The sequence below is a fragment of the Lineus longissimus genome, chromosome 12 (assembly GCF_910592395.1).
Source record: "Lineus longissimus chromosome 12, tnLinLong1.2, whole genome shotgun sequence".
Classification (NCBI taxonomy): Eukaryota; Metazoa; Nemertea; class Pilidiophora; order Heteronemertea; family Lineidae; genus Lineus; species Lineus longissimus.
Window position 1 is genome coordinate 9,536,924 of NC_088319.1, and position 16,686 is coordinate 9,553,609.

Sequence of the window (16,686 nt, forward strand, 5' to 3'; positions counted from 1 at the left end):
GAAAGTTATGGATCTGGGTTTTTTTCTTCAATTTTTTAGGTCAGTCAGGAGGAAGTGACCTCTACGGCCACCATGGCGGACAGAGTGGCCGCAGTGACAAGAGTGCTGCAGAGGTACCACTGGCAGAGGCCCGCCAGTCATCTAGTGATCCGGATCATGAAGAAGAAGCCGAAAATGAAGCTGATGCTGAGGCAGATGTGGAAGTAGAGAACGAAAGTGAGGCTGATGTTGAGGCCGAAATTGAGAATGAGGCTGCAGTTGAAGAGGCTGAGGTGGAAGAGAATGCAGAACCTGCGGTGTTTGATGATGAGCCACTTGCGGACATAAGTACATGTAAGTGGACCTTGAAACCAGTTGTCTACTGCTCATGGCCGCAACAAATGCCATTCTCTCAAGAAAGGTTTCCTGATGATGGGCGTCTCGGTGTCTTTACAAGTGATATATTTTGGTTCTAACTTGCATTGGGACAGAAGATAAGAATCAAATCATTTCTTTCCTCATTAGAGAACTGTTCACTTGTTGGTTTAGTTTCAGAGCGCCAGCCATTTCGCCAGATTTCTACGACTGAGTACCATCCCGGTATGATCCATACAATGAGCCCCCCGGGCCTGCTGCCAAAGTTTCCGTCATGGTCCCTGGTTACAATTGGGCGCTACACTTCTTATTCTCATGCGCAAGGTATCAGTTTGTTTAACCCTTCAGGTTTATTCCTTTAACAGTTTTAGAAGTTTTAAAAGGATTATAAGTGAAAGGTATGGAGTCCAGGTGACCAATATGAAGTAAAGGCACTGGGTTTAGTTTGACTTTCATGATAAATATATTGCTCTTATAGGTGTGAAGCTGTGTAATGTTATGCAAGTTAGTAGTGACACCTATCAGTGACTCCATGTGACTTTAGCTGACCAAAGTGGGTCCTGCCTAGTCTCTCTTTGATAACATCACCTTCCCTGTAGTTTTCATCTCCATTCAACTGGAAGTGGGAGGATCGATAAATGTCTTTTTAGCTGTGCCACATCTTCCAGTCCAATTATAGATAGACTGATATCATAGCCATTTCTTGGTGTGGTTCTTGTTAGATAATCCTACTTGATAATTCCCTGTTTCAGGCCTCGATCAGTCTGGTTTCCTCCACGGCACTAACTTCCTGCTGCCCTGGGACATCCATCTCAAGGTTGACAAGGAGAGATGGCCGGCTGTGTCCGAGTCATCAAAGAAATCCAAGGGAAAGAAGGGACATAAAGGTATACATATCAAAAGGCTGTGTGCAAAATCCAAAAAGCTGTCTTTCGTGGCAACATTTGGAGGGCATAGTGAAAATTATTATATCAGGATGAATTAAGTTATCGCATCGCATAATAGAAAAGTTCCGACAATAATTGCTGCATGTTCAGTGGAAACAAAACAGAAAACATTCTGTGCATGAAATTTTCGCGAACGCTGAACGATGGACATATTTGTCACAGTATATCAAAACGGGGTTTTATTTTCCAACTTGTCTTGCCAACCTACTGCGTGATGCGATGGTGTTAATATTTTGTTGATAACTCCACCTATTGATTTGCTGCATTAAAAGTAATTTGAATGGAAACTACACAATCCGTTTGTGGTTATAGTATTTCTACGGTCTTCAAATAGACTGTCAAGTCAATTCTAGTATAGAATATTTAACTCTTCGTTGTGGTCCAGTAAGGTGTCAAGCATTAAGACATCACATCCTTTGGGGCCTTATAAAAGTTACTTTGCTTCAACTAAAAATATCCCCAGAATCATATGGTATGAGAGGGACTACTCCCTCGCCTTGTGACCCTCTAATATCAGAATGGTGGCTTGCATCGATTGCTCACATAAACAAATCCAGATATGAATTTTGAAATGGCAACAGGGTCTAATCATTTTTAGCTCAGCTGACTGAGTCAGCCGAGCTTGTCAAATAAGTTGTTCAGTGGCGTCCGTCTGTCCATCCATCCGTCCGTTAAACCCATGGTGCACATTTTGTAACCGTAAGACCTAGAGACTTCAATTTTGCATTTCTGGATACTTCTGGTCAAACTCTACTTTCAAAACAAAATTTGTCGCCATTCGACCTACTTCCTGCGAGCGAGAGTGCATGAAGGAAACTGGCCTATATCGGCCTAGGAGCAGCAGAATTAGTCGAAATATGCTCTAATATTAAGATAAAATTCTTGAAAATCTATTTTATTGAGAAAAAGTTCAAAATTTTAACAGGAGAGGGCGCTACCTGCCTTTTAATTATTTCTGCCGATTCAAATTCCCGCCCGATGACGTCAGCCATCAATGAAGTCTCCTATTTGCCAGTTCTCAAAACATGGCAGCTACACAACAATACTCAATAGTAGTAGCTCCAGGAATAAATCACTGTTCACTTCAGCTTCGTAATCGATTGTACCCCCACTTTATTGTGTTTTGTGTGGTGTTCCTATTCAATCAACGATGTAAGGCCTTATTATGTTGGTTTTAATTGAGAAGGTGCATTATAAGCGGCGTACGAAATACCGAAGCGGAGACAAAATGGCGGCATGTTGTTTACGCCATGTGCAATAATCTTGGAGCTCAATGACACTCAAGTACCAAATTTTCTGCTTAAAAAGTAGTCTGGTAGGCGATATTATCACTAGTTCGTTTCAGTGGTAGTCATAAGGTCTTAAGGGACTAAATTCAGAAATTAGTTCTTTAAAATTTGGCCACATTTCTGTGAAAATGATATCGGTAGTGCATGCTCTGTTCGCGATGACATCGCCGATGTATTTTGAAGTGGAGAATTCCCACAGTATGTGCAGTGAATCGGCATGATTCTGTTCGCCTATTATGTTTTAGTTCTACGATTCTTTCATGAGTAAAAAGTAGACATTCTAAGCAATACAATAATGTCACTCCCATAAAAATTGATTGGAAATTGAGGGAGCTACGGCATTCTGTTCGGCAACTGGCAGCGCTGAAAAAATACATTGCATACTGTACAATACCAAATGGCACATTTTAAAAAGCGCTCATTGGACAACGTAGGGAGAAATATCGTCAGCTTTGACCACTGACCAGGCTCTTTTCCACAGAATCATTGCTAAACAGAGGAAAGAGAAGACAGCAACAACCGCAATCAGCATAGAAGGTGAAATCATAACTGATGACAACGCTATCAGAAGTGAGTGGGCAAACTACTATGAAAAGCTAGCAACCCCAAAGGTAGAGGAACCAGATATGGACCGCCTGCTGTTTAACATGCGTAAAGTGGCAGGAAGCATTGATGACGGTACTGAAATTGACATCACAATGATAAAGAAAGCGATTGACGGGATGAGCAAGAAGAAAGCGGCCGATAGAGAAGGATTCCGCGCAGAACACTTAAAATTACTCTCCTGCTCCCAACTTGCCATGGAAAAGCTCACTGCCATTTTCAACTCCATCATGAAGGCGAAAAAGGCCCCGAAGATAATGAAGACGGCGTACAAGATCCCAATTCCAAAGAAAGGAAAGGACTCCTTATTGCTAGATAACTACCGCGGGATCACAATAACGTCAATCTTTGGTAAACTACTGGAGCTGATTTGCCTCATGTGCACTGAGAAAGACCTCACAGATGGGCAGAGCGGACTTCAGTATGGCTTTTCAGCCGGAAGATCACCTTCAATGGCCTCTCTTCTTGTGACTGAAGCCATCGCCGAAACCAAGGAAAAGAAACAGGACCTGCTGATCTGCTCACTTGATGCTCGCAAAGCCTTTGATGTTGTGTCCCACTCTCGCCTCAAACTCAAGATGTTTGGTACACCAATGAAGAAATCTCTGTGGTGTCTGATTGACGATCTGTATGACTCCAGTACAGAGGTTGTGAGATGGTGCGGTGAAGACAGCAGGGAATATGCAGTCCGACAAGGAGTGAAGCAAGGTGCAGTCATGTCTCCGACACTTTACAAGTTGTATGCAAACGATTTGGCATCGTCCCTCACTAAAGCAGGGCTGGGACTACATATAGGCCCTACATACATCAGATCCCCTGGCTGCGCCGATGACCTACTCCTTCTCACATCAAGTCCCATGGAACTTCAAGCAATGATGTCAGTCAGCAACGACCACTCAAACACCAATCTTTATGAACTACATCCAGTGAAATCAGTAGTATGTCCACACCACCAGTCGCAAGCAAGCTCAAGTAAAGTTCAGGAATGGCACCTGGGGGGCAAACCAGCTACTATAGCGGGGGATTTTGTACATCTTGGGCTAAACTGGCAAAAGGGAAAGACGTCCCCTGATATTTCACCGAGGATTACCCTGGCAAGACGGACAGCATATGCCCTGATGGGTGTGGGTTTTCACAGCTATAATGGTCTAGACCCTTCCGCATCAATGAAAATCTATGACACCTTCGTCATCCCAAGACTTCTGCATGGTCTGGAAGCCACCATCTTGTCGGCAGCTCAAGTGTCCCAACTCGATCTCTTTCACCGAAAGGCACTAAGACTAATCCAGAGTCTACCGGAAAGCACAGCTAAGTCGGCCATCTACCTGCTGCTTGGAACAATACCAATCGAGGCAACAATTCACGCACGTCAACTCTCCCTGTTTGGAGCCATCACAAGACTCGACAGAAATAATCCCCTATGGCAAGTCGCGCAAAGACAACTGTCTCTTAAATCAGATACCTCGAAGAGCTGGTTTAACAAGATATGTAAAACAGCCGAAAAGTATGGCATCAGCATCCACCAGGCACTTCAACACCCCTGGAAGAAATGCCACTGGAAGGATAACACCATCATGTTGATTAAGGACTCGTGGACCAACGCCTTAGTTTCTGAAGCTCAAGCCAGAAAGACCCTCCAATGGATTATCCTCGACCAGGTATGGATAGGTCGCCCCAATCCTCTGTGGCAAGCTTGTAAAGGAAAGCAGTATCTAGTTACAGAGGCAACTACAAGAGCGAGACTCCTGGTCGGTAGATTTGGCCTACGACAGGACAGAGTACGCTTCAACAAGCAAGAGGTTGATCCCCAATGCCCATTATGTCGCTCGGAAGAGGAAGATGCCCCACACTTTCTAGTCACATGCCCATCTCTTGAGAAGGATCGAGGGAATCTGATCTCGACACTATGCAGTCTATACCAAGGAGACGGACTACCCCCTCCTCAGACGAAGACAGAGTTGTGCTATGCAATTTTGAACGGCTGGGGATACAGGATGGATGTACTGACCTATTACACTATACACACACTGAATGGCAACACCAAAAATATTAACACAAGCTCAATTCGAAATACTCCTATAATTTCATTAAAATCAAACACTGACAGGGCCAACTCGCTATGCAACTTAATATGCCACAGACTATATATCGCCAGAGACTGTAAATACAACGACCTTTTATAAGGGTTTCTCGATTCTAGCGGGAGGAATTCACGAACGAACGAACGAACGAACGGGAATCACCAGAAATGACGTCATCGCTGGTCTAAATAGAAAACTACGGTGGCGCAGTAGAGCACAAGAAAAGGTTTAGCATTAACTTCGTCATGCAAGCTTCAGCAACAAAACGATTTCTCATGAATGATTTATTTGATCATCATCAGCTTGTTTCCCCTGATAGATAAAAAAATGATTTACAATTTCCATCAAAGTTTTCTATTTTGTGTACAGTCACATGTTATTTAACTGGCAAGGAGCCAAGCAGTTTTGAATATTCGCGGGAAAATACTTCGTACTTGTAAACGAGGCTATGACAATGAGTATCCTCATTCATGGCATAAACTTCATGTTTCGGTAAATATTTTCATACGATGATTTCACCCGAATTATGGTCAGGATTGAGGAATGAACAGTGGCATAATTATGTCGACCAAAAACATTGGTACCGTAGTGAACGCAAAAGGATATCAAATACCATGGAGCATGCCATTTTCATGCATAATGAACTAAACACCGGGAAGATATTAATGATATTAACTCAGCTGAGCGCCAGGCCCTTGGGCCTCTTGTTAGCTCATCTCTGCGGGAGCTTAAACAATACCGTGGCGTCCGTCGTCGTTGTCTTGCGTCGTTGTCGTCATCCGTTAGCGGAGCACGTTTCGTCGCCGCTAGGGCTAAATGGCTAAAACTTAATGTGATGGTAGCTTTGGGCAATATGCCCAGACTCATTTTTAGCTCACCTCTTAGCAGAGGTGAGCTTATCCCATACCGTGGCGTCCGTCGTCCGTCGTCGTCGTCGTCGTCGTCGTCGTCGTCGTCGTCGTCGTCGTCGTCGTCGTCGTCGTCGTCCGTCGTCCGTTAGCAGGGCACGTTTCGTAACTGTTAGAGCTATTGAGTTGAAACTTGGTACACATGTACCCTTATGTAATGACACCTTGGAGACCTAGTTTCGGTCCGATTCGTTTCATGGTTTGGCCACCAGGGGGCCAAACGTTAAAAGTGAAAATGTGCAATATCTCCCTTAATAGTAGTCGGGAAATTTTGAAAAAAATATGGTAGGTACTTCTAGCAAAGGTGCATCATATATCCTCCGGGTTTTTGATTTGACCTCCTTTTCAAGGTCACAGAGGTCAAATGGTGTAAATTGGCCGTTAGGATGTAACGATGGCACGTTTCTAAACTGCAATGACTATTGATACCAAATTTGGTACACATTTACCCCTTAGTCAGGTGATCTCAGGGACCAAAGTTTGGTCCAATATGATTCACCACTTGACCACCAGGGGGCAAAATTCAAAAACCTTAAAAATGTGATTATTCCTTAACTTCTTGCCCGATTGCCACCAATTTGATATCATGGGTACATCTAACCACCATACAGTATATGTCACACAGGTTTTTAATTTGACCTTCTTGTCAAGGTCACAGAGGTCAAATGGCATAAATTCGCCGTCAGGCCGTAACTATGGCACGTTTCTTAACTGCAATGACTATTGATCACAAATTAAGTACACATAGACCCCTTGGTCAGGTGATCTCAGGTACCGAAGTTTGGTGCGATCTGATTTGCCGTTTGGCCTCCAGGGAGGGGGCCAAATCCTAAATTCTTCAAAATGCCATTATTCCTAGTAATGACTTGCCCGATTGGCACCAATTTTATATCATAGGTACATCTAATTCTAACAACCATTCAATGTGTCACCCGGGTCTTCTTTGATTTGACCTACTTTTCAAGGTCACAGAGGTCGAATGTACTGTAAATTGGCCATTTTGGGGAAATTGTAATTGCTTGGACCTACATCAAACCTAACACTACATGACACAATACCATGCTCTTTATCCATCTTTCCTCCACATGAGGTGAGCACAATGGCCCTGGCCATTTCATTCTTTTTCGCAATATGACCTACTTTTGGCCTCAGAAGGCCATCTTGGAAATTGTTTTTGCCTTTTTGAAGCTAATGGTTGTACGTAGAGTGACGAAATTTTCATAGTGGGTGTATCTAATAAGGTTAAAGGACATATCACCCGGGTTTTTGATTTGACCTACTTTTCAAGGTCACAGAGGTCAAAGTTGACTAAATCACCCATAGGTGGCACGTTTCGTTTCTATTTGAGCTAGATGGTTCTAAACTTGTGAGGACATGTATCTAGGGACCCTCTATTCTACCTAAAAAAATTGTCTCGCTCGGACTTGAAAATTAAACAAAGTCGGATTGCAACCAAATTGTACTCTTTACAGCATCCCTGATTTTCAGTCAAATCCATCTTGAAAATTAAACAAAGTCCTATTACTCCGAAACTAATGATCAGATTGCAACCAAACTTCATGTGATTATGTATCTATTTACTCTTATCAATATCCCTAATTTTCAGTCTAATCCCATTACAAATATGGCCGCCAGGTCGCAATTTTGAAAATCCCATTAAGTTCTAGTGCTCCTAAACTGTTGAACAGATGTCAACCAATTTCTATGTGACAAGTACACTCCTCAATAACCCTGAAATTCAGTCAACTTTATAACCAAAATGCTATACTGAGATGGTACCGGTAATTTTCTTTTGTGCCATTGAGCCGAGAAGAATAATGTTATTCAATGGAATCAAAACTGGTGAAACTAGCCAGAAACTGTCCTCCCCATAGCCACTGCAAGCGACATGCATTACATTACCCGAGGTGAGCACATGGTCCCTGGACGATTTCATTAATTCTTTCAGAATCTGGTGAAGTTAGCCTAAAAGTGTTTGTCGGTCTTGAGTATGAATGTCCGAGAGGTCATCGATTCTTCATGTCCACTCCAGATAAGGTCATCAAGTCAAACAGTGGATCATCATTGAAGGTGAATAACATCAAAATTTGATATTCTGGGAGTATTTTGACGGAGTAGCTTAGAATCAACTACTATGTCTATATTACATGATATACATCTCCAAACATTTTCGACAGCATCCTGCCTCATCAGGTATAGTGAGTAACTAGCATATGTACAAGTATCCAAAGAAAACAACACCATTAGCAATACATGAAATACACAATTGCGAATAGAGTACACAATAGGTCAGGATTAGAGGGATTTAGAGGATTCTAGCAATTCCAAAACAGACAACCAGCACAACAAGGGTCATTCTTCTTTTTAGGTTTTTTTCTAATTCCTCTAATTCTGACCTGTTCAGGCTGTTGTATACTCTACTTACAATAATGCCAATGGTCTTGTTATTTGAATACTTGTACATGTACCAGTTACTCACTGTACCTGATGAGGGCCAGCAGGACGCTGCCGAAAACGTATGTGTATTTAGTGTAATATAGACACTATGAAAAGATTTATCTGGATTTGCTCTTTCTTGTTGTTTCACAAATGTACAGTCCTGATCATATTGATATCAACACCTACTTCATGCAATATCTCCCAAACTAGTACACCAATTCCAATACGGTTTTCAGGATATGGTCCGCAATTTTTTTTCTAATTACACATAATGGATAGAATGTGAATGCATGAGCGCGTCATTATGTAATCGGCCAATTAAAAAAAATCCTTACAAAAAAGCTTTTTTATTTCAAACTTTTTTTGAAATATTTTTCGCTAGAAAAATTCTAAGAATACTGACAAAAAATCATCAAAATCGAAGAGTAATAATGAAGATAGATCTATTTTTCAATAGCACATTCACTGCCAAGTGGCATGTTTTTACGAGAAAAACATGCTTTGGCAGTGAAACCCTTATTTTAACGAAAAAGTTAAATGGCTCTATCTTCATTTCATTAAAATATTTCAAAAAAGTTTGAAATAAATTTTTTTTTGTAAGGGTTTGTTAATTGGCTGATTACGTAATGAAAGACTCATGCATTCGCATTCCTGCCATAATGTATGAATATAAAATAAGATTTCTGATAATATCCTGAAAACCTCATTGGAATTGGTGCACTAGTTTGGGAGATATTGAATGAAGAAGGTATTGATATTAATATGCTCAGGACTGTACCTCACTACCGGAACTTGCTTCGACTGTACTTGGCATCTCCACGGCCGAGTTCAGTAACGAGACAAAGGTCAAAACAGTACTGGTAAACAGTTTGGCCATGGATTATGTACAGGTTGTTCCGATTGTTTTCCAGGAGAGTGCCAACAAGCTGCTGGGCTCAGACATGCCGCTTTACTTCTCCTGCCAGTGTAGCTCCAAGGGTTACATGGGCCAGCTCATGCGAGTGTTTGTGGCTGCCCCAGAAGGCCCGATGCAGGTGACGTTAAACCCACAGGTCAGGCCAAACCCTCCACCATGCCCAGTGTTCTACCCTGGTAATGATCAGCCCATAAAACTTCCACAGGGAATGGTCAGCGTGCTGCGATTACCGTATCCTTTGTGAAAAATTCAGATTTTTTTCCCTTTCATTTCTTGAGATAGACAATTTGTTAGTATTTTCAATTTATTTCTGCATTTACATCTACTGCTTGTGTCAATTAGGGAGCAGACTTTTGATAAATCCCTGTAGATTCCTCAGTGAGTCATATTCCCTTCAGGGTCTGTACAGAGTTTGACAATGCCTGTCAAAAGTAACCTTGCCAGCGAGGCAAACATCAAAACAATGTTCATGAAAACAGTATAGCTACAATACAAGAACTCATATGATGACGTCGCATAATTTCAAATAACGTCATTTTGAAGAGGGCATATGCTGGTCAATCCTAGCCAACCCGATGAAGCTTTGAGGAGCAGAGCAAACATCTTGATTAAAATGAACCACAGTTTACGGTAGCAACAGTAGTCTTGCGAGCAACGCAAACATCCAACATATTCATGGAAACACAAGCAGCATAGTAACAAGAACTGATGACGTTGCTTTTTCTGTTGGTAATTTCAAATGAGGAAACGAGCAGGATATTTTGCCATCATCACTTTAACTCGATTGTGTACAAACCTTCCCTGTTTAAACCCTGAAAAGGTATGTCACTCAATGTGCCTCCAAGCAGATTCGACTGGCCACCTGTTGTTAATCTAAAAAGTAAATAGATCAGGAACTATCTTAGAATTTCTTGATTCAAAGAAGGATATGGAATTTGGCGTTTCACTTTTTTTGGTAAAATTTCTTGGGTTTTTAAATACTGGCTTTGCCAAATTAATCCAGTACAGATTACAGTAATTACCCAGAGCATCAATTCCTCAGCTTGCCGAGAATCGGGCAGGACTTCCAACTTGCCAATCTGACATGTCCTGGGAATGGAGAAAGCTTTCCAATAATGTTGGAAAAACTGTGTTGTTGGAGTCCTCCTCGAATAACGTTGTGTTCTTCTGGTAATATGACTCCGCGTAGCAAAAGAGGGATATGAACATACCGTCAGTCCGTCCGTCATTCTTGCCATCATTCTGTCTGTCTGGCTACTTGTGGGTGCGATATCTGGAGAAGTCAGCGACTTATCAAAGCCATGTTTGGTGGGTGGGTACGTAAAGGCATTAGTAAGAAGCCTATTGAAAATTAGGTCACTGCGTCAAAATCCAAGATGGCTGCTGCCTTACGTTTTAAAATATCGCGAGTGCAATTGAATGAGGAACCTGCACAACAAAACCTGCCAATAGTTGGCCCTGCAGGCAAGTGGACCATGGTTGTAATGAGAAAGCCATTTCCCGGGTCAATGATTATTGAATATTTCATCCCTTATCATTGACCCGCGAAATAGCTTTCTCATTACAACCATGGTCCACTGCATGGGGTAATAGCACCAACATTTTTGTTTTATTGGTCCTTAATTCTATTATGATGAGTTTTGGGGAGAAAATCAACAAAACTTAATTTCAATGGAAAATGCACTGGAAGTGTACCTTTTAGTAATTGTGCTGCCATCTGGATTTTTAGTTCTATAGGTTCCTCATTGTGAGCATGATATCTGGAGAAATCATTGATGTATCAAAGCCAAATTTGGTGTGTGGGTACGTATAGGCATTTGTAACAACCCTATTAAAAAGTAGGTTACCGCATCAAAATCCAAGATGGCTGCCGCCTTACCTCTTGAAATCTGAGACAAGACCACAATTGATTTTTTAAGCCTTTTAGCAGTTAAATTGTCAATGTTTGACCGCGACGCATCAAAGAATGCGTCAACTAGTGAAACTGAAATTCGGATATGATATACGGGTTAGTCTTGCGAGGAACTGGTGCGATTTAAATTGGTGATTGACCACGGAAATTTTTTTATAATCGACAAATTAGACAGACTTTGATATTTCCACTCTTTTCAGCCAACTGGCAGGAAAAACTCAAAACACGCCCCCTATTACCCAATTAGCAAAATTCGAAATTAATTTTTTCATCAAATAATTTCTTTATATCTGTAGACTTGCCACAACAAATATTTTTTCAATACCTCTCCAAATATGTACTTGAGAGTAAAAAACATGCACTCGTCTAATAGATAGGCCTCGACCCTCCAACCTATGAATATTCATTAGTGGTCTTGTCTCATCTCGCTAGTGCACTTGTGAATGCGATATATGGAGAAGTCGGCGACGTAGCAAAGCAGATTTGGTGTTTGGGTACATATAGGCATTTGTAGCAACGCTATTAAAAAGTAGGTCGCCGAATCAAAATCCAAGATGGCTGCCGGCTTAGGTGTTGCAATCTCGTGAGTCAGTGCAAACACCCTTTAGCGACGGGGGACCTGGGCGTATCGCTTGCCGCAAAAATTCATAAAGATACTAGTCTTTTGAATTCTTGGTCAGAGTAGACCGTCAAGTATGCATCTCAAAGATTCCGAAGGCAGAAGAAGGGTTCATCATATTCACCAATTAACACACATTTCCCCAGGCAGGCTGCTTGGTGAGCTGGGAGGCCTGCCATGAATACACAAGATTGCGATAGGATTTTCGGTTAGTTGGGGAACTGATTCTCCAGGGTGATAATCGTCTCTAAAAATTGCAGTCAAAATAAGACAAATGGTTTTGTTTGTATAAATCTCCTTAACTTTCACGTAGATATGTGTACATGGGTGAAAATGGCCCCTGCGTCATTCCCAATGACCCACGGCAACTTGCTGAGTGCATGATAATGAAAGGCCTGTTCAGCTATCTGGAGATCAACCAAAAATGAAGGTACTTTCAAGGTCAACCTGTGAAGGAAGAGTTAAAATTTGTACCTGTTTGTCGACTGTGGCAAGGGGCTCAGGGTTGAAAACCTTGTAATGTTATGTGTAATTCATGTGAAATGAAGGTTGGTTGCGAGTGTAACAGTTTAACTGAAGACTCTTCTCAAAGTTCTGGAGAAAGTTACATGTGTCAAAATCTATAAGGTGGAAAACTTTGTTTACATGTAATGATATTAAAGAGACTTCATGTGTCTGAACTGTGGACTCCTGAAGCGAAGGAACTACCAGAAGTTCAATACGTGAAGAAGGTCCATGAAAACACAACCTTGTCTCGCTTAGTTCCAGTTTATGTCAGATGGGGCGCTGTGTTTAGCTTCTTGGTAGACCAGCTATAAGGATGGAATAGCCGTTGGCCCATAGGACTTAAAGGGGGAGATCTAGCTGTTTTAGGGCAGTTGTAGGAATTGGAATTTCAGGTGTCGGACAACAGATTGCAGTTGTCTGTTAAATGAGAGCACCTCATTTCAAGATAGTGATTCCAGTGCAATCAAATTTATTGGAGTGGTCAGTGAAGCATGACGCCATGAAATCATTGCATAACCTAGAAAACTATCAAATAGTTATTTTGTTCTTCGTCAAACATCCGGACTGTGGGTGGGTGGCAAACGTCCGGACTATGGGTGCGTGGCAGTGTTGGGTTGTTCGACCCTGTTTGTTGCCGAACTGTTGCAGATGAATTATTAGCTAGTTGTAGTGCGAGTTATTAACTGATGACGGGCCACCAAAGCCTGCATTCAACTAATCAATGGTCAAGCGAGACGAAGGGATTGCTTTGGTTTCCATGTGACTTCAACATGGAAGGCCTTTGTGTACTCCCGGTGTAAAGCCTAGTTTGGCCATGGCCTACTTGATTTTTCAATCGAGATATGGACAACGCGATCAAATTGACACCATGTTGGATTTGACTGAACAGAGCCATGGCCAAAGAGAGTTTTTGCCATCTATCGTGTGGACAATTTATGGAATTTTAGGTATGATACTATCAAAAGTATACAAGAGGAAGGGATCGAGTATCTTTATTTTTCCGTCCGATTGTCCTTACAGAAATTGTTGTTTGTAATTAAACCTTACATAACCAATTCCAAGCGAACCGGACCGACGCCGAAGACACTTTTTCGGCTTCTCTTCTCACCATTTCACCCTTCCCTGCCAAGTTCCTAATTTAGCAGCTCAACAGCACTTGCTTTATAATACTCGACTATTTTTTAAATAAAACTGCAAAATTGAACTCTATAAGTCAATTTTAAAAACTCACAATTGGTTAACTAATAACTGGTTCCAACAGCCTGATTCAACTAATTACTCGTCCTGCAACTAATTTCTCAAAACAATGAGAAAATATATTGTCGAAGTCCAAATGCAATCTCGATATTTTTCTCGACCTCGCTGATGCCAATGACCATGGGGAATGTTCCATCTCAAATCCCAGTCCTAGGCCTAGCGAGGATTGATGCATGCCAAATTGCTGATCCTCTTCACACTCGTTAATATCTGCCATTGTTTATGCATGTCCTGTCTAAAATATTCGATAAACAAGGCCTAAAGAGGTGGCGAACGACTACCGAACGATTACTTCAGTCACGTGACCTATTTTTGCGGGAATTGACGACAGTGCGCGGCCATGCTCTTTTCTCGAAACGGGGCTAACTGTCTTTGGGCCTCGATTTTACGCTTATTTCTAGGGTTTACCACTTAAAGTCTTTCTGACTATTCTATACATCTTTAACTTCGATCTGCTACCAGTTTGGGGACAAGACCAATTAAATTGACTATCTTATCTTCTTTTTAAATCAAGTATCTTTATTTTTCCGTCTGATTGTCCTTACAGAAATTGTCGTTCGCAATTAAACCTTACATAATTCGAAGCGAACCGGACCCTCGCCGAAGACACTTTTTCGGCTTCTCTTCTAACCACCTATACTTAGATTAATATCTATATGCGGACAATTTTGTCCCTCGTGAAAGGTGCTTCTTAGAGATGATACAGAAATCATGTTTTAATTTGGTGGTGCCAGTTTCACCAAGAATATGTAGAAATTTGTGGTCAGAACGATGCTTTACAAAGTTGGGTAAGAACTACATGTAAGTATGTTATTCATGTGCCATTTGTAAGGGATGTTGAAATATGGTCAATAAATAGTAAAACTAATATGAACTTTCTCTTCATTACTTCAAAGAAAGACTGGGAGCTTGGAGCTTGGAGACTTCGATTTGTGGTTTTAACGCCAGATATGCGCAGGATGGGAGCAGGGTCTTGTTTGGATGAATCTAGCATCTGCCTATGGCCTCCCTGCCTCAAACTACGGTCACATTATCAGCCAAGTCCTGGGGAGATTAATCCCGATGTTGTGGGAGAATAGATGTCCACTGTCTGTACTGTACAGTATCACACCACTGACTGGGACGATCTCCTTACATATGCAATAAAGCCAAGTCTGATTTTTTCCCTGATGATATCGAGGACTGTAAATGAAATGGTCCAGGGACCATGTGCTCGCCTCGGGTAATGTAATGCATGTCATTTGCCGTGGATATGGGGAGAACAGTTTCTGGCTAGTTTCACCAGTTTTTATTCCATTGAATAATATTATTCTTCTCGGCTCAATGGCACAAAAGAAAATTACCGGTACCATCTAAGTATAGCATTTTGGTCATAAAGTTGACTGAATTTCAGGGTTATTGAAGAGTGTACATTGTTGTGGCTCACAACAGACGAACTCCTGGAACTGGCTCTTGATTATAGACAGGACTGATGAATTGACTTGACAACGGTTGTATTACTCATCAAACGACAGAATCCTTTATTCTTGACACGGTGTCTGGTATCATTCAATGACGATTGAAGGTTTAACTGCAAAACATAAACAATACAAATCATAAGTTCACTAAGGAGCCTCATGGCCTAGTGGTTTACACTGCTGGCCACCACGCAATAGGGCCCGGGTTCGATCCCGGGAAGAACCCATGATCGTATGTCTGGATGAACCAGCGTGGCTTTCAAGGAACTAAAATTCCTGGCTCTTCACAGTCCTTCGGATGAGACTCAAAACCGAGGATCCTTGTACCTGGTGTCTATGCCAGGGCAAGCTAAGACCCCACCAAGTGAGAAACATGAGTAGCTTGCGTGGACTCTATCTCTCTCGCCAAAGTCGGACCACTAGGCCAATAAACCCAATTGGCGCCTAACCGTAGTGGCACGCAGGATACGCTCATCCCGCCTTGGAGGAGGATTACTCCTAGGAGAATGACCCCTCCAAGTGCAGAGCGAACGCTGAAGAAGAAGAAGAAGAAGAATAAGTTCACTAACCTCACAAATCACAACCCTGGTTCCCTGGTCACAACCACCAGAAGACAGAACTGAAGACAATATTTCGTCCTGTACGGTGGCGACGCCTATACGAACGTTCAACTACAATAACAATGTAGATGATGGATAACCAGCTGGCAGAGGCTCTCGCCTCAAATCCACAAATATTTCACTGATTAACAAAGCTTAGACAATAGTTGTTTATCAATAATATATGGACCTCCTAAAGTGGTATATTGTTACATAAACAGACAGAATAAAAGAAAACCTGAACTTTAGGTTGGTGGCGGGAAAAGTCCGGACGGCTCCTGAAGACGACAAAGCACTGCCGCCTGAACATGTCTTATACGGCCATACTATGGCTCACCATTCATGTATTTTAGCTTCTACATGTACACTTACATCTCGTTGTCCCTTCCACTGTCTATAAACACTATGGGGGCACAGCTTGTGCCAAAACTTCCCATTCTTTGGGACAATTTACTAAATTTTGGTTGTGAAAATCTCGTGGTTGTTGTTAGTGTCGTTACACTGGGCCACCGATTCCATCTCGGAAGCGGAGATCCCCGAAGACCAAAACGAAACGGAAGGAGACACGACATTGCGGCCCCAACAAGCGAACTTCCTAAACTTAAGGAGCTTGTTAACTCAATGTGGAGTGTCTAATTACCCAGCTTGTTCTAGGTAGGCCTACAATATTGAAATCATTCAACAGTAGAATTCTATTTCTAATAGAATCTAGTAAATGAGCGACACACAAATAATAGTGGAACTAAAATACAGAGGGCAGTGCAATCCGTCTGCTCACTCTAAATATGATAATAATTC

At 41.9% G+C, this 16,686-nt stretch overlaps 2 protein-coding genes across 3 annotated transcripts in view; one reads left to right on the forward strand and one right to left on the reverse strand.

Annotated features, from left to right (window-relative positions):
- LOC135496693 (nonsense-mediated mRNA decay factor SMG8-like) overlaps positions 1–14,690 on the forward strand; it is a 41,011-nt gene extending 26,321 nt beyond the window's left edge. The window contains exons 15-20 of one of the 2 annotated variants that reach the window (XM_064786160.1): positions 40–333; positions 529–678; positions 1,107–1,241; positions 8,131–8,252; positions 9,536–9,768; positions 12,382–14,690. In XM_064786160.1, the coding sequence (XP_064642230.1) occupies positions 40–333; positions 529–678; positions 1,107–1,241; positions 8,131–8,252; positions 9,536–9,768; positions 12,382–12,496 (1,049 nt within the window). In that variant the 3' untranslated portion in view covers positions 12,497–14,690. Of the gene's footprint in view, positions 1–39; positions 334–528; positions 679–1,106; positions 1,242–8,130; positions 8,253–9,532; positions 9,769–12,381 lie in introns of both variants that reach the window. The other variant, XM_064786159.1, reaches the window with a different exon arrangement.
- Positions 1–16,686, reverse strand: part of LOC135497104 (uncharacterized) — a 235,352-nt gene that overhangs the window by 200,608 nt on the left and 18,058 nt on the right. The gene's annotated exons all lie outside the window — the stretch shown is intronic.